We start from the raw sequence: 18,578 nt of genomic DNA, 5'->3' as shown, positions 1-18,578 counted from the left end.
CCCATGCTCGTCCAGCTAGGGATTTCATCCCCTTATCAGAGACCCCTCCTTGACCTCTGAAGAAATCGTCTCTCGGAAAAAAATCACGTGTTGGCAAATGACACTGAGAACTTGGGGTCTGCGAGGCAACTGGAATGTATGTGACAAAGTCCAACAGACTGCTGAGGACTGAACACATTTTGCCGTTCGTTCCAAAGAAACTACAGGAAGCTGGAACAGACCCTTAAAATGTGTACCTGACCTTTTAAGTTATTTGATAACAAACGTGAATTCTATTACCTCCACTGTGCATTCACCTAAGACTTCGAATAATTACTCAAAAAACACGTGGCCCAGATATAAATGTAAAACTCCAGGTAAAAAAGCAATTGGATTTGGGATAGCCACGTTCTGGAAATGAGTGCCAGGAATGGTGCATAACATCGTGCGTGTATCTAATGCCACTGAACTGTATACCTAAAGGTGGTTTAAATGGTACCTTTTATGCTATACGCTTTAAATTTTTTTTTTAATGTTTATCTTTATTTTTGAGACAGAGAGAGAGCATGAGTGGGGAGAGGCAGAGAGAGAGGGAGACACAGAATCCAAAGCAGGCTGCAGGCTCCAAGCTGTGAGCACGGAGCCTGATGCAGGGCTTGAACTCTTGAACCTGAGCCGAAGTCGGACGCTCCACCGACTGAGCCACCCAGGCGCCCCAATTATGTTATACATTTTTTACCAACTTTTTTTTTTTTTAGAAAAGCAATTGGGACGGTACATAAGCATCTTTATTTGGGGTTTCTCTTCTATTCTACCCTGGCTAAGGAACTCAGGGCCAAAAGCAATCTCTATCACTTTCTCTTCTTCCTAGCCTTAATTTTTTATCCTTGATTGCCCACGTTTCACACATATAATCTTCATCATTTATCTGTGAATCAGAGTGGCATCGTGCCCCAGCTTCCTCATCTATGAATGCTGGGGTTTGGGTGAAATTGTCTCAAAGACCCTTTCTGCCGCCAGGATTCTCAGATCACCAGCTGACAAGAAGTAAGAGACAGAATGGAGTCCACACAAGCCAGAGAGAAAACTCCACTCGAGACTCGCTCATCTCCACAAGAGACACGTCAGCTGGTTCTCAGTCACAAAAGACCCAAAGGAACCAAGGTCGTGGGCAACACACAGCGCCTTACCAGGCTGCCCCTGGAACAGACGAGATGGATCCTGGTGGTGTAGGTGGTGAGCCTCCCGTCGCTGGTGGTGCACGCTGAGCCGTTCACGTACTCTAAAAGGAGGCTGCCGCTGTCCTCCACCATGGGACCCGTCTTTGCGACCCCCAAGTTGCTGATGGAGACAGTCTCAGAAAAGGAACCCTGCAAACAAACGTGTCTATTGGGTTTTCCCTCCAAAGAGAACACAGGACTTCACTACTGGTACATGTGATTCTCGTGTCTGTAAAGTCACCACAGACGCGGAACCATCATTCCAAAGGGATCACGTACCTTTACGTACACATATCCCAGAGAGATGATGATCTCAAATCCTGAAAACAACTCATGCTGGCAGGTTCTATTTTCCTCATTTTACAAAAAGGGAAAGGAGGTTCAGACGTGCTAAGTGACTTGTCTGAGGCTGCCCGGCTAACAGGCATCCATCCAAGGCAGAACTCAACCCTTGTCCACCTGGCCCAGAACCAGGAGCTTCTGGCGCTGCCCTTCCCACCAGCCCCCGCCCCTCGTGTCTCCGCTCCACTGTTGTCTCGGCAGGAGAGCCAACAGGAGACGGTGGACATGTCCATGGATGACCAGAAGCATGGCCAGATTTGAGTGTGGGCCACAAATCCGTGCAGGCAAGTGAGTGAATCTCAAATACAGAACCCGCGAACGAGGAGGACCGACTATCCCCTGAAGTCACTGCTCCAACAAAGCGCGCACACACATATGCACACGTGTGAACACAGCAGGGAACTTCACTCTCGACCACCAGAGTGCGCTCACCAGCTTCCTGGAAAACCCCTCCAAGCGGCCATGTAACACGTGCCAGGAAAAGCCCATTCCCGACGTGCTATTTTTAAGGAAGCACACGTACATCTTTATTTCAAGATTCGCCATGTCCAAGGAGCACAGGGAAACGTACTGAAACTCTGGCAGTAAGTGCATTCAATCGATGATGCCGCACAGCCTGGCGCCCCAAGCGAGAGCTCACGCATGGGTCTGTTCGGCCACGGCAGCTCTCCCAAGCCGGCTTCCCCCTCGTGAGCTTTTGGAAGCAAAACTATTCTTTACAGACATCTACTGGCCTCAAAGACACTTTTGAACTCAGGCTGGACATACCATTAGGAGCGTCCTCTGCCCTGTATGGAGATCAGAAGTCACCAGCACTGGGCATTTCGTGCAGTTCTAAATCTGAACAATGACTCAAGCACGACCACATCGGTGGGGGGGTGCGGATGAGTTTACGCTGGGGCCCCACTCCTGCTCACAGGGCTTCACTTCAGCAGCCAGGCCTACTTTGATCTGGAAGTCCCAAAATAACCACCTCCGCCCACTGAGTCATGTGCTGGGGGCGGCGGGGAAAACGAGACCACTGGGGAGGGCAGGCTCACCTGATCGTTCTTGTATTTCATCTGGCAAGCCGACGCATATCGATCACAGCCCGGCACCGGGTTCAGGGGTCGACACACATTGATGTAGTATTTCCGCCACGTGCTGCGCTCGCCCGCATTGTCCATGGCGTACCAGTTTCCTCCACGACCACCTTCGGATTTTGCCAGGCTAAAATTTCAAAGCAAAATGCACGCTTTTAATGCTAACGGATTTCAGCCTGACAATTCATTTCTAAGTGGTTGAGGACACACAGAATGAAACATGCCCTGCCATTCAAACTATGGAATTTAGCTCACCGTGACTCATAACACCCACGAGTATCTCGACTTTCACTGAAGTCAGTATTCAGCAGACCGTGCACTGCCCCCCTCCCCCGCACCTCTGTACTGACAATCCCTGTTTCAAACCATGCAGCTGAAGACTGAGGCTCTGCTGTGGCAAGGAGCAGTGGATGTCACAGAGCCTACCACACCACTGTTAGAATTCTTTCTGTTTAAAACTCTCCATCTTGGTCCTGCACCCCCACAACCTACTTGACTCCCCGTTACCAACTCAGCTACGTGCTCACCAGCAAAGCCTAAGCCAGCTTAGCACTACGCTGGACCCGGGCCAGGGCCAAGGCCAAGGCCAAGGCCAAGGCCAGGCTGACCCTGGCCTCACCTGGAGAGATCATACTGCTCCAGCGTAGAGGGGTCGGTCACCACACACTCCAGGGGCTCCTCCGGGCAGGCGTAACTGGTGTACCACCGGAAGTTGTAGGTAGAGTTGTCTTCCTCCTGGTCACATGACAGGGAGAGACATGGGATGGCAAAGAAAAAAGGGAATGTTATTAAAGCCAGCATTTACAAAATGATGGGCATTTTCCGTCGGTAAGAACTACAGGAAAGACGGTCTACTTTGTCCATCTACGTCTGTCTTACTGACATGAAGATCTCCCAGGAATAAATTAAGATGGAAATCTACCCTCTGCTAAGTGGCACTGAGGGCTGATTTTTGATACGAGTTTTGTCCCCAAAGCCAACCGGGTGGTGGGTTACCATTGAGGTACACAGCCCACTGAACGAATAAACAGCTCAGAAAATGAATACTGCCTACGTACCCTGGCAAATCTAAAAGGATTAATTAAAATCACAGGAGATGATGATTTGGCCAGGACACCAGACTAATAATAGCTCTGCGTCTAAATAAAGGGCCCACGATAGGCTCCTGTGTAGGCATCAGGGAGCCAGACGACGTGATGGTTTATCCCCAGGAAAGCCCAGAGCTCACACCTCACCTGTGGTTAGAGCCTCATCCCACTCCAGGAAAGTCAGCAGCCCTGTCCCACCCACCGTCTTCCTTTCCCCCACCTCGACGGGACTGCCACTCTCTCCCTCTTGGCTCTCCTCAGCGATGGACGCCCACACACCGCACAGTTCCTACCTGATACTCAGGGAGACCGACTCCCGCGTCCCGGTCACAAAGGAAGGTGATCAACGTGGCTCTCGGTGTATGCTTTTCGTTGTTATAGGGTGTGCCGTCTCTGTAGTTCAACTGGATCATCCCGTTGTAATAGGAAAGTTTAGCATTACTCAGTCCCAAGTCCCAAGCCTTGTTATCACTAAAACAAGCAAACAAACGTCTCTCAGAAAGGATACCAAGGCCAGAAGCACCGCAGTGCTGGAACACGGGCGAAATGGCCACCGAGCAGTGTGGTGGGGGCAATGTCCATGCTCCAGGGCTGCAGATCACCAGGGTCTGCGGTGGGGCAGAGGGCAGCCCCACCCCCACGCCAGGACCCAAGGCCACGCTCAGCACGCTTGGTTTAACGTACGACGCCTCACCTGAACCGATACCACGCCCAACGGAGAACCGTGTGCTAACTATCTCACAACCCAGAAATGCAAGCGACTCAGAAGGAATTATGTAAATTCCAAGGGTGTGGCCTGCTCCTCCTTATCCAGGATCTCAACCTCCTAGCATCCTCTGGTGTTTAGGTTTTTAGGCCAGGGCTTCTCAGTGTTTACTGTTCCTTGCAAAGCAATGATGTCAGTAGAGAACACACCTGTCCCTGAATATTTGTTAGCGCAAGATACCTAAGGAAAACCCATAACTAAAAATAGTTACACTTGCCTTTTTGAAACTTGACAGGCTCCGGAGTCCGGTTGGCAGAAACTCACAGACACCGCACCACAAACATTTATGTAAAAGTCGTACTTCTCGGTCTCAACTTTATAGGCACCATTTTTCTTCGTGAGAGGTGATAAATCAAAAGAAAACCCTAAGGAAAAGTAAAAACAATGCCAATATGTAAGGTCAGTTGGACCACAGTCAAGAAGGTCAGCTGGGGGGCGCCTGGGTGGCTCAGTCAGTTAAGCGTCCGACTTCGGCTCAGGTCATGATCTCACGGTTCGTGGGTTTGAGCCCCTCTGTGCTGACAGCTCAGAGCCTAGAGCCTGTTTCAGATTCTGTGTCTCCCTCTCTCTCTGCCCCTCCCCTGCTCGCACTCTCCCTCTGTCTCAAAAATAAATAAACATTAAAAAAAAAAAAAATTAAAAAAAAAAAGAAGGTCAGTTGGACCACAGGGGCCCCAAGTTGGGCCCCAAGCCCGCAGCTTCAAAGAAAGTCTCCCCAGGAACCATCTGATGAGGGCAGGGAGATGCAAAATGGCAGAAAAGATGCTTTCCCCTCCAGGCCACCAGAGCTGCACCTACGGACATTTCCCCTGCACATGGATTCACCACCACCAAGCCCCTTTTACTGCATTAACCTAAAAACCCAATTTGAAGCCCCTGGCTGGCTTCAAATGCTGGCTGAATAAACCACCAGTGTGTTCAAAGCTGTATGACCACAACACAGTGTGACCTTCTTGAAAAGTCTAAGGTAGGTTTCTGGGTCACTAAACTTCTGCAAAAAGCCTTCACAAACACGGTTCTTTTCTTGGGATCTTCAAGTTTTGCATTCAGCAAACCTACCTGCACCATGATTTAAGAGGTAGGTTTTTCACGATCTCAACCTCAAATGTCCAATTTTCAAAATTTTCAGCATTAATGTAATCCTGAAGCAGATTACCTCTAAAACTTTCCTAGGAAATATTTAAGTAAGGGGCGCCTGGGTGGCTCAGTCGGTTGAGCGTCTGACTTTGGCTCAGGTCATGATCTCACGGTCTGTGAGTTCAAGCCCCGCGTCGGGCTCTGTGCTGACAGCTCAGAGCCCGGAGCCTGCTTCAGATTCTGCGTCTTCCTCTCTCTCTGCCCCTCCTCCACTCACACTCTGTCTGTCTCTCTCTCTCTCTCAAAAATAAACTTTAAAAAAAAGAAAAGAAAATATTTAAGTTAAAAAACAAACAAAACCTAAGCGGTTCCAGGTAGCACCAAACCACCAAAGGTATTACGTGGGCACACGCACCTGCCTGGGAATCAAAGACTGTGCAGTTCTCGCCCTCTGTCTTGGACAGTACACAGGCAGCAGCTGTGTGCCACTCAAACTCATAGAAGCAGCCGCCATCCCCAGAGGTTGTCAACACCGGAGCGCTTTCTAGATCACCTGTCAATGAGGAAGAAGAATGATCGCTAATCATTCCTAGTCTACAAACAGTCCCACAAACACCGTGATTCTGCTTCCTTGAGGTCCTGAGAGCGATCAAACCCTACAGAGGCAGAAAGAAGGGGGGTTACCAAGGGCTGGGGCAGGAGGGGGGGGCATTAGTGTCCAGCGGGGGCAGAGTTCACTCAAGAAGATGAGAACATTCTAGAGACGGACAATGGTGATGGCTGCACAACACTGAATGTCCTCCATGCCGCTGGACTATATACACTTTAATAAATGTTAACGGGTGCCTGGGCGGCTCCATTGGTTCAGCGTCCGACTTCAGCTCAGGTCATGCTCTCATCACAGCTCATGAGTTCGAGCCCCCGTCAGGCTCTGTGCTGACAGCTTAGAGCCTGGAGCCTGCTTCAGATTCTGTCTCTCTCTCTCTCTCTCTCTCTCTCTCTCTCTCTCTCTCTGCCCCTCCCCCACTCACACGTGCTCACGCACTCTCTCTCTCAAAAAATAAATAAACGTTAAAAAAATTTTTTTAAACTTTAAAAAAGTTGAATTTCACATCATGTATTTTACTATAGTTTCTTAAAAATGCTAAATTTCACATTATGTATATTCTACCACAATTTAAAAAACACTCAAAACCAAAAAATAGTCCTAGCCCTTGACCTTATCCCACAGCTGGGCATTTATCCAAAGAAAATATTGCAGCAGGAGGTAGACAGGGATACGCAACAGCACCATCACCCACACTGGAAACATGCAATTAACCCAACAATAGGGGAAATGCTTATAAATAGTAAGACCAAACCATTATCAACGAGGGAGTCCCTAAAAATTAGTAACATAAACTGTGAGACACAGAAGAGCATTCACAAAATACATGTTTTGAGGAACATTTTCCAAAAACGCATGACTACGTATAGATTTGACCCCGTAAAAACAATGTAAACCTATAAATACAGGCGGGCGAAGGAGAGCATTGTATTTAGATGTGAGATCCTGGACAACACTTTTAAACCGCGTACGGTCCCCCGCCTGTGGAAGGAGGTCAACAGCCAGCATGGCGACTCTCGGTATCAGTCCTCAGGAAGAGGAAGCTGAGCCGAGACCCATAACTCATTCGGAACGCTGCAACACAACTCTCTCGGCACCATATGGTTTCTCCATTTCTGGACTGGTTTGGGGTGGGGGTGGGGGATCAAATCCAAGAGACCACCACTAGAGGTTCTAGAACCTGAAACGCTCAGCACAACCCCTTTCTACCTCCCCTCTTGGCAGCGGCCCAAGAGAAACAAAGAACGCAGGCACACCTGTGGCAAAAGCCACTAAAACATCCCGCCTTTTCCCATTTTTTAAAATGTTTTACCTGGCTTGCACACAAGTGTTATGTTGGTTGTTATTTTCTTATGGCCACAATCATCACCGTCTGAATACGAGAGTTGAATGTTTCCTTTCTCTTTTGTGGGAGAAGAAATAAATTTGCCTAGATTTTTAAATCCACTCTTATCTGGAAAAGAGAAACGGGAAAAAAAAAAAAAAAAACAGGACATGTGATTAAAAATGATAATGATGCTGATGAAGAGGTATATAAAAATCAGCCAGGAACCACCAGCAGGTGTGCCATGGTCCATTCCCCAACCGCATAACCTGGCCCCATGGTCGGTGGGTTTTTCTTGAGTGACAGGTTTGGCCAGGCAATGGCAGTCACACGGGGGATGCCAAGGCCACCTCCGGGCTGAGTAGGAAAAGTGCAGCAACGATAAACAATGTCCTCCAGGGGCAGGCAAGGAGGACAGCAAGCTCTCGTGTCACACCATCCAATGAAGCAACACCGTTCCCCTATTTTCAGGGCCTCGGCTCCCCCCGAGACACAAGGCCTTTTGGAAGCACAGCCAAGAGACTAGAGTCTGTCCCGTGACCAAAGCGGAAACTAACTGAACCCGTTCAGCAAGCCAGGCAGGGGACTATTTCATTCCTGGTTCAGTTGACTTTGACTAGGAAGCATTGAAATTGTCCCCCGTCCTTCTTAAACAGGGGCACACCTGCACCTGCTCCCAAGGACACATCACCAATTCTGGAAACTAGGGCAATCCCGAACACCCGACCTGAGTTCACAATTCCTTGTCTAAGGTTATTAACAGATTTTGATCCCTCTCCCTGCCTCTCATCTTCGGGGCGAGTCTTAAGGGACAACGAACATGCTGCAGATCTGTATCACACCGAGAAGTCTCCTCGGGAAAGCCGGAGGACCAACAAAACTACTGCAAAAAGAACCCTCGGGGATACAAGTACTCATATGAAGAGAACAATGAGAGCTCACTTGCCTTAAGGCCTAACTTATTAACAATTACAGGCAGTCAAGCTGTTAAATAAAAAAAAAAAGCCTCAAAATCAGTTTTATACAAGTACTGGCCAGGTTACTCTTCAAGCTGCAAAGTGAAGAGATAATCCAGTAACTCCCAGCGTGGTTCCTTCTGTTCCCGGCTATGGTGTTAGCCGACATCAGGAGGCCCTGGCCGACGTCAGGACACAGAAGTGCTGTAGCTGCCTGAGCACAACGAGCAGTTACCTACATTTGAATCATCACCTCTTTTTATCACCCTGTGGACGCTGAACTGAGACAGAGGAGATCTGCATAAACCCACAGGAAGATTTCCTAACTGGCTCCAAACTGGATGCCGCCGAGCTCCACACGCCTGCAGGGAAACCGCCACCGCGACCCCTGCTCTGGGCACACTCACCCACAGAGCACACGGCCGCATCCTCGGGACAGCCTCTGGCCTGGCCTTCCTGCAGCACTTTGTGGCAGATGTTGATGAAGAAATGCTTCTTGTCTGTTTCTCTCTGGCTGCCATCCACGGCTTCCCAATTCCGTTCCAGTTCTGTAATTTAAAAAGAAAAAAAAGAATCTGCTTTTAGCCAAAGGCTAAAAGTCACACCGTAAATGGTGATTAAGCCAAAGGAAAAGGCCCAAAGCTCACCGGACATGAAACTCACGTTTCTGGACGCGGGCAGACGGAGACACAGAGACTCACCGAGATTCTCAGCCTTCTCACTTAATGTGACGGAAACAAACCTCCTCGGAAGAGCAGGTTCAACAGAAGTAGGCAGAGAGTGTGAAATCAGAAACGGAAGAGCAGGGGCGCCTGGGTGGCTCAGTCGGTTGGGCGTCCGACTTTGGCTCAGGTCGTGATCTCAGGGTTTGTGGGTTCAAGCCCCGCATCAAGCTCTGTGGTGATAGCTCAGAGCCTGGAGCCTGTTTCGGATTCTGTGTCTCCCTCTCGCTCTGTCCCTCCCCAACTCACATTCTGGTCTGTCTCCCTCTCTCTCTCTCTCTCAAAAATAAACAAACACACACTCTCTCTCTCAAAAATAAACACACACACACACACACACACACACACACACACACACACACAAAAAGCAAATCAGGACGGCAGACCGTGCCTTGGAAGGCAGAACGCCATGCCACTGGTAACGTGCCCTCCTCCGACCCCCAGGAAGGCTCAAGAAAGCTGCCACGTCTCCCACACCAGCGGACCGAGCGTGGGGCATGCTTGCCTTCTGGGAGATCACAGGACACCGAGGTCCCTGAGCTCAAACAGCTCGTGATGCGCTCCTTTATGAGCAGGATCAGGACTCCACGGAAGGTCGAGGGAGCACACGTGAGTGCTGAGAGCAAGACCACAAACCGACGGTGTTCCCAGAACAGCCGCCGAAGGGGTGAAGGAGAGCTGCGTGTGAAGGGCGTACAGACACCGGGGTTCAGAGGGGGGAAGCCCGCCGCCCGTCGGAAGTAACACAGTTATTCTGAAGCTCTATGTGCCGCTGTCGACAACCCAGAAGAACCCACAGATGCTTGCACAAACACAAATGAGGACAAGGACACAGGGAGCGAAGTGGGCTGACAAGCCAGAAGACGGGAGGACAGTTTGAAGCCGGCAAGGAAGGAGCTCGGCTCTTGCTCGAGGCAATCCTTAGCGGTCTGCACGAACCCCCCCCCAGAAATACCCGTGTCCCAGGAGAGCCCGCGTGGCGGCCCACCTGGGGGACAGAGTGCACGTATCTCTGCGTCCCGCACAGGCCCCTGGCCCCACGTGCATCCCGCACACAACAACAAGGCTGAACAGAGGGATCTAACAGCACCGCTCGGTTTACCGCAACACAAGTGAGGCCCGAGGAGGCAGGCAAACCGCTCACGTACACACAGCTGGATGTCTCCTTCCACCGCACAAAGCCTGTCTCTTCCCGAACACACACGCACCAGAACTTCCCCATGGCACCCTTCCCAGCTTAACGGGTGCCGAGCTACTAATGCACAAAGGACATTTGCTTCCGAGGCAAACGCGCCGACACTGAACATTTATAGACATCTCGTGTTCAAAAAGAAGCTCTCCAGCACTCCACAAGAGAGGAATCCCTTTTTCTAATATTATACTGCCCAAACCAGATGGGGACTCAGAACACATGAGTCATCGCTCCTACTGCATGGGTGATTCTGGGACTTGAGGCAAGCCGTTCTCTCTCCGTTAGGTATTCTCTCTATGCTGTTCGCTTCTACAGATACTGAATTCCAGGGCTGCTAAAAGGGTAAAACTAAAAATGTCCCCACTGGATTCCGTCTCCCTGATGGGAACCCCCATTCTTAGTCCTCAATCTCCCGGCCCTCTGGGAAGTTATGGGAAGTTAGAAGGCCTGGGGCAGGCCTGGGGCATGCTCACCAGGTTTGCTCCTGTGACCCCAGGACCCTGTCTGGCACCTGCCACGTAACCAACGCTCAACAACACCTGCTGTGCAGACTCGTAACACCCATCTTGGCCGGTGTTTACGGTGAAGCCAGGCCTCGGTGACAAAGCTCATCACACTGATGGAGCAAGAGACATGGCATCCACAGGCTCCCACACCCTTTCTCCCTTCAGCCTTACAAGAGCATCTGAGGGTGGATGGGGATTGCTGACCCCACTTTAGAGACAGGAAAGCATGGTCAAAGTACAGCTGACCCTGGCCCCACCGGCCCTCACACGCGGTGTTCAAGCCCGCAAGCCCGACGGTCCAGGTGCGAGGCGGAAACACTACCTACTTGAAGGCTGCCTTAAGACTCTAAATTCTGCTTTTATTTTTTTTCCAGAGACATAATCGACACACAACCTTGTACTTGTTCTGCGTGAACACAGTGTGCATCTGCTACGAGAGCATCACTGCGTTGCATTAACGTCCAGCACCACACGCACAGACGCGTGCACGTGTGATGGCAACTTTCAACATCTACTTCCTTAGCAACAAGGATAGAACTCTAAAATAAAAGACGTTCTAATCACAAAGCACAAGGCCTGGCCCTTGGCGGTTCTGCCTCAACTCTCCCAACTGGAGGAGCAATGCCAACCTCGAGCTGAGATCGTCTGCCTCCTCATTTGTTCAGCGTCACGTCTAACAATTCGTGCCGCTGCGCGAGAAGGGGAGAAAGGCCAGGATACGATTAGTTGACCGTTGAAGAAAACAGTAGGAGCCTCTCAGAATGCGTTCACGGTTAAGAGACGAGAGAACGCCCCCGCCAGCACGCGGACTGGCCTCCAGGGCGCACGGGAGCCCTACCTGAGTGCCGAGCCAGCGCAGACAGGTCATAGCGCTTCTTGTCCTCGGTCACACTGCAGAGGAGGTCCTCCTTCTCCTTGATGCAGGCGTACTTGGTGTCCCACGTGAAGAAGTAGGTGCAGTCTACCTCCCCAGTGAAGATGGGCGCTCCTTTCCCGTCATGATCTGTGCCATTGGAGAAGGAAGAAAAGCCACCCGATTACGTGACCAAAACCTAGGGATGTCAGCCGACAAGGACACCAGCACCAGCTGGGCAGTTAAACTCCAGTCCCCAAGCCCAGACATCAGAGGCGCCGGAGATTCGAGAGGCTTCTCTGGAGTTTCCATCATCAACCCCTCAACGGGCCAGTAGGCTGTTGACAGCACATTCACCAAGGACATGAAAGGGGTGCTGATGAGGACCATGTAAGCCACCAGGCAGGGCTTGCTGCGCACGGGCTGTGGTCAGCCCCCAACGGGCTCATGAACATCCTGCGGGCTCTACGAGCACCACTGGCTTTCTGATGTGGTTTCGGGCAGGGGGAGTTCCCTGCGACCCAGCCCTAGACCGAAAGGAAAGAGTCACAACGGACAGCCGCCCCACGGAAGCGTGCGAGGCCCACGCAGCCTCACGGCTCAGAGGCACACGTCCAGACGCCCCAGTATCCTCGGCCCCCAGGCCCCCATCACATGTGTATGCCTCCAACACCCTACCCTAACCGGTGCTCTGGTCCCCACAGCTCCAGGGAGCTCCGACAGGTCAGCTCCGGTCTGAAAGCCAGCTCTCCGTGGGCCACTTCTCTGATCCACGTAGCCTGGGATTCGGTGAACTTTGGTAATTTTTCCCTTACTAGAAATACTATCCCCTCGCCTTTCCAGGCTGGTCAACCACTGGCACAGAGCTCTGTTTTCCACCCCTTGATGGTTTAATAATCTTCCTCTGGACCTCCTACATGATGTGCCTTTCTTGAGGTTTGGGGTGCCCTGAAGTGCACAATGTTCTAAAGGAAAGGGAAATAATATTTTGTACCAAGGGCAAATGATGTTTTGATTGCAATTTCTTTTAAATCTTCACTATTATAAACATTATAATTATAATACCAGCAGGAGCAGCTAACCTGTACTGAGCACAATCTGAGCCAGGCACTGAGCATTTAAGTGCTACGGGGGGATGGCTGCAGAAAACAAGTTCCGGGTTAAGTACTTTCTATACGTCGGCATGTTTAATCCTGAAACCCTGTGGCACAGGTACGGTTGTAGCCCCGTTTCTACAGGTTAAGGGGGGCTAAATAATTTGCCTATGGTTTCATAGCTAGAGAGCAGAGGAGCCAGGATTCAAACCCAGACAGTCTGGCCCCAGAGCCAGGCTCATAACCATAACCACAAGGCAATACTTCCCCACACTCCTGTGGGTTTTTTTTTCCTTCTCTTTGAAACGTACACACTTTAAGCCGTTCTTTTTAAGCAGCAGCGCTCCCAGCTTCCCTTTCGACAAGGAGCCCACCCCCTCTAGTCGGCACCACGGCGCCCTCCCTCCCTGCATCGTGCGGCCCACCCAGCAGTGAAACTCCTTTGTCTCTTCACCCCACCCACAAGACTGCCGCACAGCTTACTCCTACGGGATTTGTATTTCACTGTCTGGAAAAGATCCGTGTTTCCCACATTTCTCTTTTACCAGGTAAGTTTACAAGTCGTTAAATAATACTAGGAATGGTTCCGGTATCCATCCCTACTCTGGAGCTGGTTCTGCCTCTGAAACTTACTAATAACGAGGGAGAGCCAGTTTTACACGACCACCGGCCTGCATCGTACCTGTATTCTTATTAATTACTCAGTGAATTTCAGAAGAACAGTAAGCTGCGACTCCCCAGCTCAAGGGAAAGTGGATTTCTCCAGCGGTGCCGAGTTGTGCTCTGCCTGCAGCACCATTTCACATCACACTATGGCAAAGACAAAGCTACCTGCTCACCAAACTGGCTTAGTTTTCCTCCCAGGTGCACAACTGAGCTACATTTCCCAGCCCCCCCTTGCTTCTGAGGTCGGGCCATGCCACTTAGTTCTGGCCCATAACAAACGCTGCTCCCATTCTGCAGAGTCCTTCAAGGCCAAGTGTACAGACAGCAACAACCGGATGGGGGACACAAGACGACCGTGTGGAGCAGAGTCCCACATCCAGCCCCTCCGATGACCTGCTCTGAACGGAAGAAAATACACCTTTACTGTAATGAGTCAGTTAAATTCGTGAGTAGCTATTCCAAGATATTGCCCTTCGAAAGAGAAGATTTAATGTTCTTACCTGACAAGATCACTGATAATAAGGAGCACACTGCAGCAAACGAGATGTAAGTTACTAAAACAAATGGTTGTGCGTATGCATGTGTATGAGCGTACACACACAGAGGGCAAAAGAATAAATTTATGCACCCATGTGTCATGAGCATAAACGATTCTTGGAGATCCCAGTTAAACCATAAACCACATTGTAAGACGTAACCCATTAACACCCATTCACATGCAAAAATGATGTGACGTTTATCCAAATAAAATCCACAAAGGAATTTTTCTCTGAAAACTCTACATTTAAATTTGAATGAAGCAATAACGAAGTAACCATACAATCCACAGTTTGCTCTGAAGTTTGAAGCACCGAATCACAGAGCCGAAAGGAACCGGAAATACTTTATAATCCAACTCCAGCACGAGAACAGACTCAAAACCCCTCACAAAACATCTGGCATCTCCCCCTCTGGTCTTTCCACCACCAGCCTAACCAACACAGGCTCGTAAGACACTGGGTTTTGGGCATCAGGGCATCTCCGTCGACCCTGTCGGCTCTGATAAAGGCTGTGAGGTCACGCGAAGGGAGGGCAGTGGGTGGCATGCTAGGACCCATCAGCAACGCACAAAGCAAATTTGGCAAAATGTTGGCAACTGTTCAATAAAAAGTGGCGACTGTATGAGTTCTCACTGCAATATTCTTTCTACTTTCACATTTGGAAGTGAAGAAAATAGAAGAAGAAGACAGAAGAGGAGAAAATGGCCACTAGTATTCTTTTCGAGCCGACTCATTGGGGCACTGGCGCTCGGGCGCGAGTCCCTCCCCAGCAGCTCCAGACTACGTGCCCTTCTCAATATCCTCCTCACCTGCTGGGATCTTTTCAGATCACGACTCTCCTCCCAGCACACCTAAGTGACATCAGTGCGCGCATAAAGATCTCAGCCAAGTCGTTTATAAAAAGCCCAGAACAGAACAAGGTCGGAGGGAGGCTGGGACTACTGGAGACGGCCAGCAGGGGAGGGCGGGCGCCCTGGAGGCCTGCGGGCCTGGGGACACGGAGGAAGAAACAGGATGTGTTTCCAGGCCCTGGGACACAGAGTAAGGAGGGCTGGACTTCAGAGACAGGTCCTAAGAGCTTGGAAGAGGTAAAGACGATGGAAGAAAGACCAGAATCTGGGGAGAGGTGAGGACGATGGAAGGAAGTCGGGAATCCGGCGAGAGCAGCGGGGCATTCAAACCACACGGGAGACGTACCCACAGGCCACGCCCAAACGAGGCTCGTCCACCCCGCACCTCCGGTCCTTGGGACTCCATGCTGACTTCCGGAGAAAACCCAACTCCTCTGCAGGACATATGAGCTTCTCACTCTCCTCTCTGGGGTCATCTGTAGCAGTGTTCTGAGGCAGCAGCTCTGACCTGCTTACACCTGCCCACATCCAGCCCTCAGCAGAGCTGCTCCCTCTCTCTCTGGTCCCCACGGCCACCCTACTGCTGCGCCCGGCTGACTCCTCCTGCGCACCCTGTGGGGCTCACCAAGCAGTGCCTCCTCTTTCCCTAGCCGCCCTGATCCTCACAGCTGCCCGCACCCCAGGCCGCTCTGACGAGGTCTCGGGCACAGTGCGTGCACGCGGCCCAGGTCCAGCCTACACGACCTGTACCATGGGCACCGTGCTCGCTCCCGCTGCATTTCCAGCCTCAACGCCAGGCAAATGTGTGGCCATCACGGCACCGCAGGCCTCGCGGGGTCTAGACATATGATAAGGACGAAACGTGTGTTGAACAAATCCACTTGAATATGGAAGTTCTCAAAAGGGACAGCAAAGAGATTCCTGGGCGAGACCGAGGGGCACGGGAAGACAAGAGAGTTCGCAGCGAGGGGACAGGGTGGCACTTTGATTTTGAAGCCTTCCCATCTGCTCTACCCCGGGCCCCCTCTCCGCTGCGCCCGCGGCGGCCTGCGAGAGCCTGGTGCCGATCACAGTCTCCCAGCCGACCTCCATCACCATTGCGGACACAAGCTTCTGGAGCACAATTTATGTCGGGCACAGCTGCCTCTCCCAGAGCCCTTGCTGAATCACACAGGAGCCTGCCTCGTGACCAACGGTCACAACTCTGCCATAGAAACACACAAAACAAACAGAACAAAGAGCCAGAAAGACCCTTGGGGGTGGAACGGCCTCGAGAGCTTCTGCGGCTGTAAGCCGACTGGAACCAGGCCAGGTCCAGAATGAGAGCTCTGTGCGGGGGCTCAGTCTGCCTGCGTGCACCTGGGTCACAGCCCGGAGGTCAATGGATAGGATGGCTCTTCGATGGTGATGGCATCCCATCAACTCCCTACAGATGCAAACCATGTCCAAGATCTCCAAGATATAGACAGCAGAGGGGCGCCTCAGTGGCTCAGTCAGTTAAGCATCTGACGTCAGCTCGTGTCATGATCTCACAGTTTGTGAGTTCGAGCCCCACATCAGGCTCTCTGCTGTCAGTGCAGAGCCCATTTTGGATCCCCTGTTCCCTTCTCTCTCTGCCCCTCCCTTGTGCGCACCCTCGCTCTCAAAAATAGGCACATTCTGGGGGGCGCCTGGGTGGTTCGGTCGGTTGAGCATCTGACTTCAGCTCAAGTCATGATCTCGCAGTTCATGAGTTCGAGCCCCACATCGGGCTTGCCGCTGTCAGCACGGAGTCCGTTTCGGATCCTCTGTCCCCTGTCTGTCCCTCACCCACTTGCGTGGGCGCGCTCTCTTGCTCTCACTCGCTCTCTCCAAAATAAACATTTTTAAAAAATGGAAAATAACATTTTTTTTAATTAAAAAAAAAAAACCGATAGGAGCACAACTTTTTGAAATGCCAGTGCCACTTCAAGAAAGCTCATCCTAACCTCTCAGGAAAACCAGACATTCTGTTTAAACTCGCTCTGGGACCTCTCACCCCCACATCCAGCCTCTACCGCAGAGCCACTATTTGCAGAAAGGGTCGTCTTGAATCTTACTTCCCAAGAGAAGAGCTCTTTGTGACAACCCCCCGAGGGTGGTGAGCAGACCCACCCCTGCCAGACCTGCACACGCTTCGGTGCGAGCCAGAAGTCAGGACAGAAACGCCTTCCCAGCAAGCCCCGTGCTGGGCCCATTCCCAAAACAAACAGAGAGCAGAGGAAAATGGAAACAGGATGTGTGTGTCACTGGCGGCATGGGATGGAAGGGGTACTCCTGCCCGCTACAACAGAAAACCCCAGTCTGGGGACCGGCGGTGGCCACGTCCGAAGGAGAACGCCTGGCTGGCCCGTTCGGCATTCGGCTCCCAAGAACACATACGCCCCAGGCACTACGACGAGCAAGGACGACCCCCCGCCCCCGCCCCCGCTCCCGGCACTCACCTGCAGTTTTATTGCACTCAAAGTTTATGACAGTCATCCGCTGGAAGCCTGAGCTGCATTCGTCACCTCCAAAATATATCAAGGTGAGGTCTCCATCGGAGTATCTAGATGTTTGCGAGAAACACACACAGGTTTGGTGGAACCAAGAAAGAAACCCGAATTGTTACACGTTTCCACGTTAAGCCTTCTGCATACCATCAACAAATCAGTCCTGACAGAACAGCCAGCTCTCCGGGCAGCTGGGAAAAAAACATCTAAAGGAAATGAGTTCCAAATGTATGGGCCTGTCCTCTCACTTCACAGTAAGAGCTGGCTGGAAGAAAGCACTGAAGGTTTTGCTGTGAGCATGAAAACCCTTCCACTCTTGTTTCGGACTTTGTACAAAATAAATAAGGCCCAAGGAGCACGCGGTTTGTCTAGCGACTGCCACGGCACAGTCTTACCTGAGGGATCCTTGACCATACTTCTTTGCAGAGAGCTACACTTTCGTAATGCTTTTGTGAAGGTAACTACCAAGTTAAGGGCCACGGAATCGTACTGAATGCATTTTCTTAGTGGTTTCAAACTTTTACTAATGCTAACAGCATTACAGATCCTCGAGCTGCCAGAGAAAAATCAGAACTCCTCAGAAACACGTGTTGTAAAATGCAAAGGCCAGAGCAACGGTAACCGAATTCAATGCCTCTCCGACAGGGTGGTCCCTTACAAACAACAGACGACAAATCGAACAGCGTTAACAGAAACGGCCTTATTGGAAAGCCAGGATCGCTGACAAATGGCAGCTCTCCTAAGTCAAACGGGAAGGAACGCTGGCTTAACGGGCCTGTGTGTACTTTACAGAAAGTGGAAGGAGGAAGAAGATAAGGCGAGTCAGCTCAGTCTCACAAGAATAGACACAATGCACTCGAAAATGACGTGAAGGCTGTTTACACACCGGAGGGTCTGATTCTGGTATTTTCCTGCTACTTTGACTTGACTGGATTCGGACTTCTTCACTTGGCAAACGGCAGCTTCTTTCTTACTACAGAAAGACAATTCAACTTCTCCACAGACGTTCAAGTAAAACATATATTCCTTTCCGTCGGAAGTGTAGTAAGAGGAGGATGAAGCTAAGGAAAGGGGACGAGAGGAGGAGAGACGCTGTTACGTGAGCAGGTGCCAGAAAGCGGGGGTGCTACCCGAGGCAGGCCTCATCCCTTCCTCTCACACCCACCCCAGCGGCAGAGGCTACCCCGGCTGCTCGGCTCACGGT

The 18,578-nt window shown here is 51.1% G+C and overlaps 1 protein-coding gene across 1 annotated transcript in view; it reads right to left on the bottom strand.

The window, feature by feature from the left end:
* Positions 1–18,578, bottom strand: part of IGF2R (insulin like growth factor 2 receptor) — a 103,223-nt gene that overhangs the window by 39,595 nt on the left and 45,050 nt on the right. The window contains exons 9-19 of the mRNA XM_030316726.1: positions 18,261–18,435; positions 17,327–17,430; positions 11,700–11,864; positions 8,849–8,989; positions 7,474–7,614; positions 5,970–6,107; positions 4,695–4,842; positions 4,005–4,182; positions 3,243–3,358; positions 2,582–2,750; positions 1,170–1,349 (exon numbers count right to left, since the gene is read on the bottom strand). Of these exons, the coding sequence (XP_030172586.1) occupies positions 1,170–1,349; positions 2,582–2,750; positions 3,243–3,358; positions 4,005–4,182; positions 4,695–4,842; positions 5,970–6,107; positions 7,474–7,614; positions 8,849–8,989; positions 11,700–11,864; positions 17,327–17,430; positions 18,261–18,435 (1,655 nt within the window). The remainder of the gene's footprint in view (positions 1–1,169; positions 1,350–2,581; positions 2,751–3,242; positions 3,359–4,004; positions 4,183–4,694; positions 4,843–5,969; positions 6,108–7,473; positions 7,615–8,848; positions 8,990–11,699; positions 11,865–17,326; positions 17,431–18,260; positions 18,436–18,578) is intronic.

The sequence above is a fragment of the Lynx canadensis genome, chromosome B2 (assembly GCF_007474595.2).
Source record: "Lynx canadensis isolate LIC74 chromosome B2, mLynCan4.pri.v2, whole genome shotgun sequence".
NCBI classification, from domain to species: domain Eukaryota; kingdom Metazoa; phylum Chordata; class Mammalia; order Carnivora; family Felidae; genus Lynx; species Lynx canadensis.
This window is presented reverse-complemented; position numbering and strand designations above follow the sequence as displayed.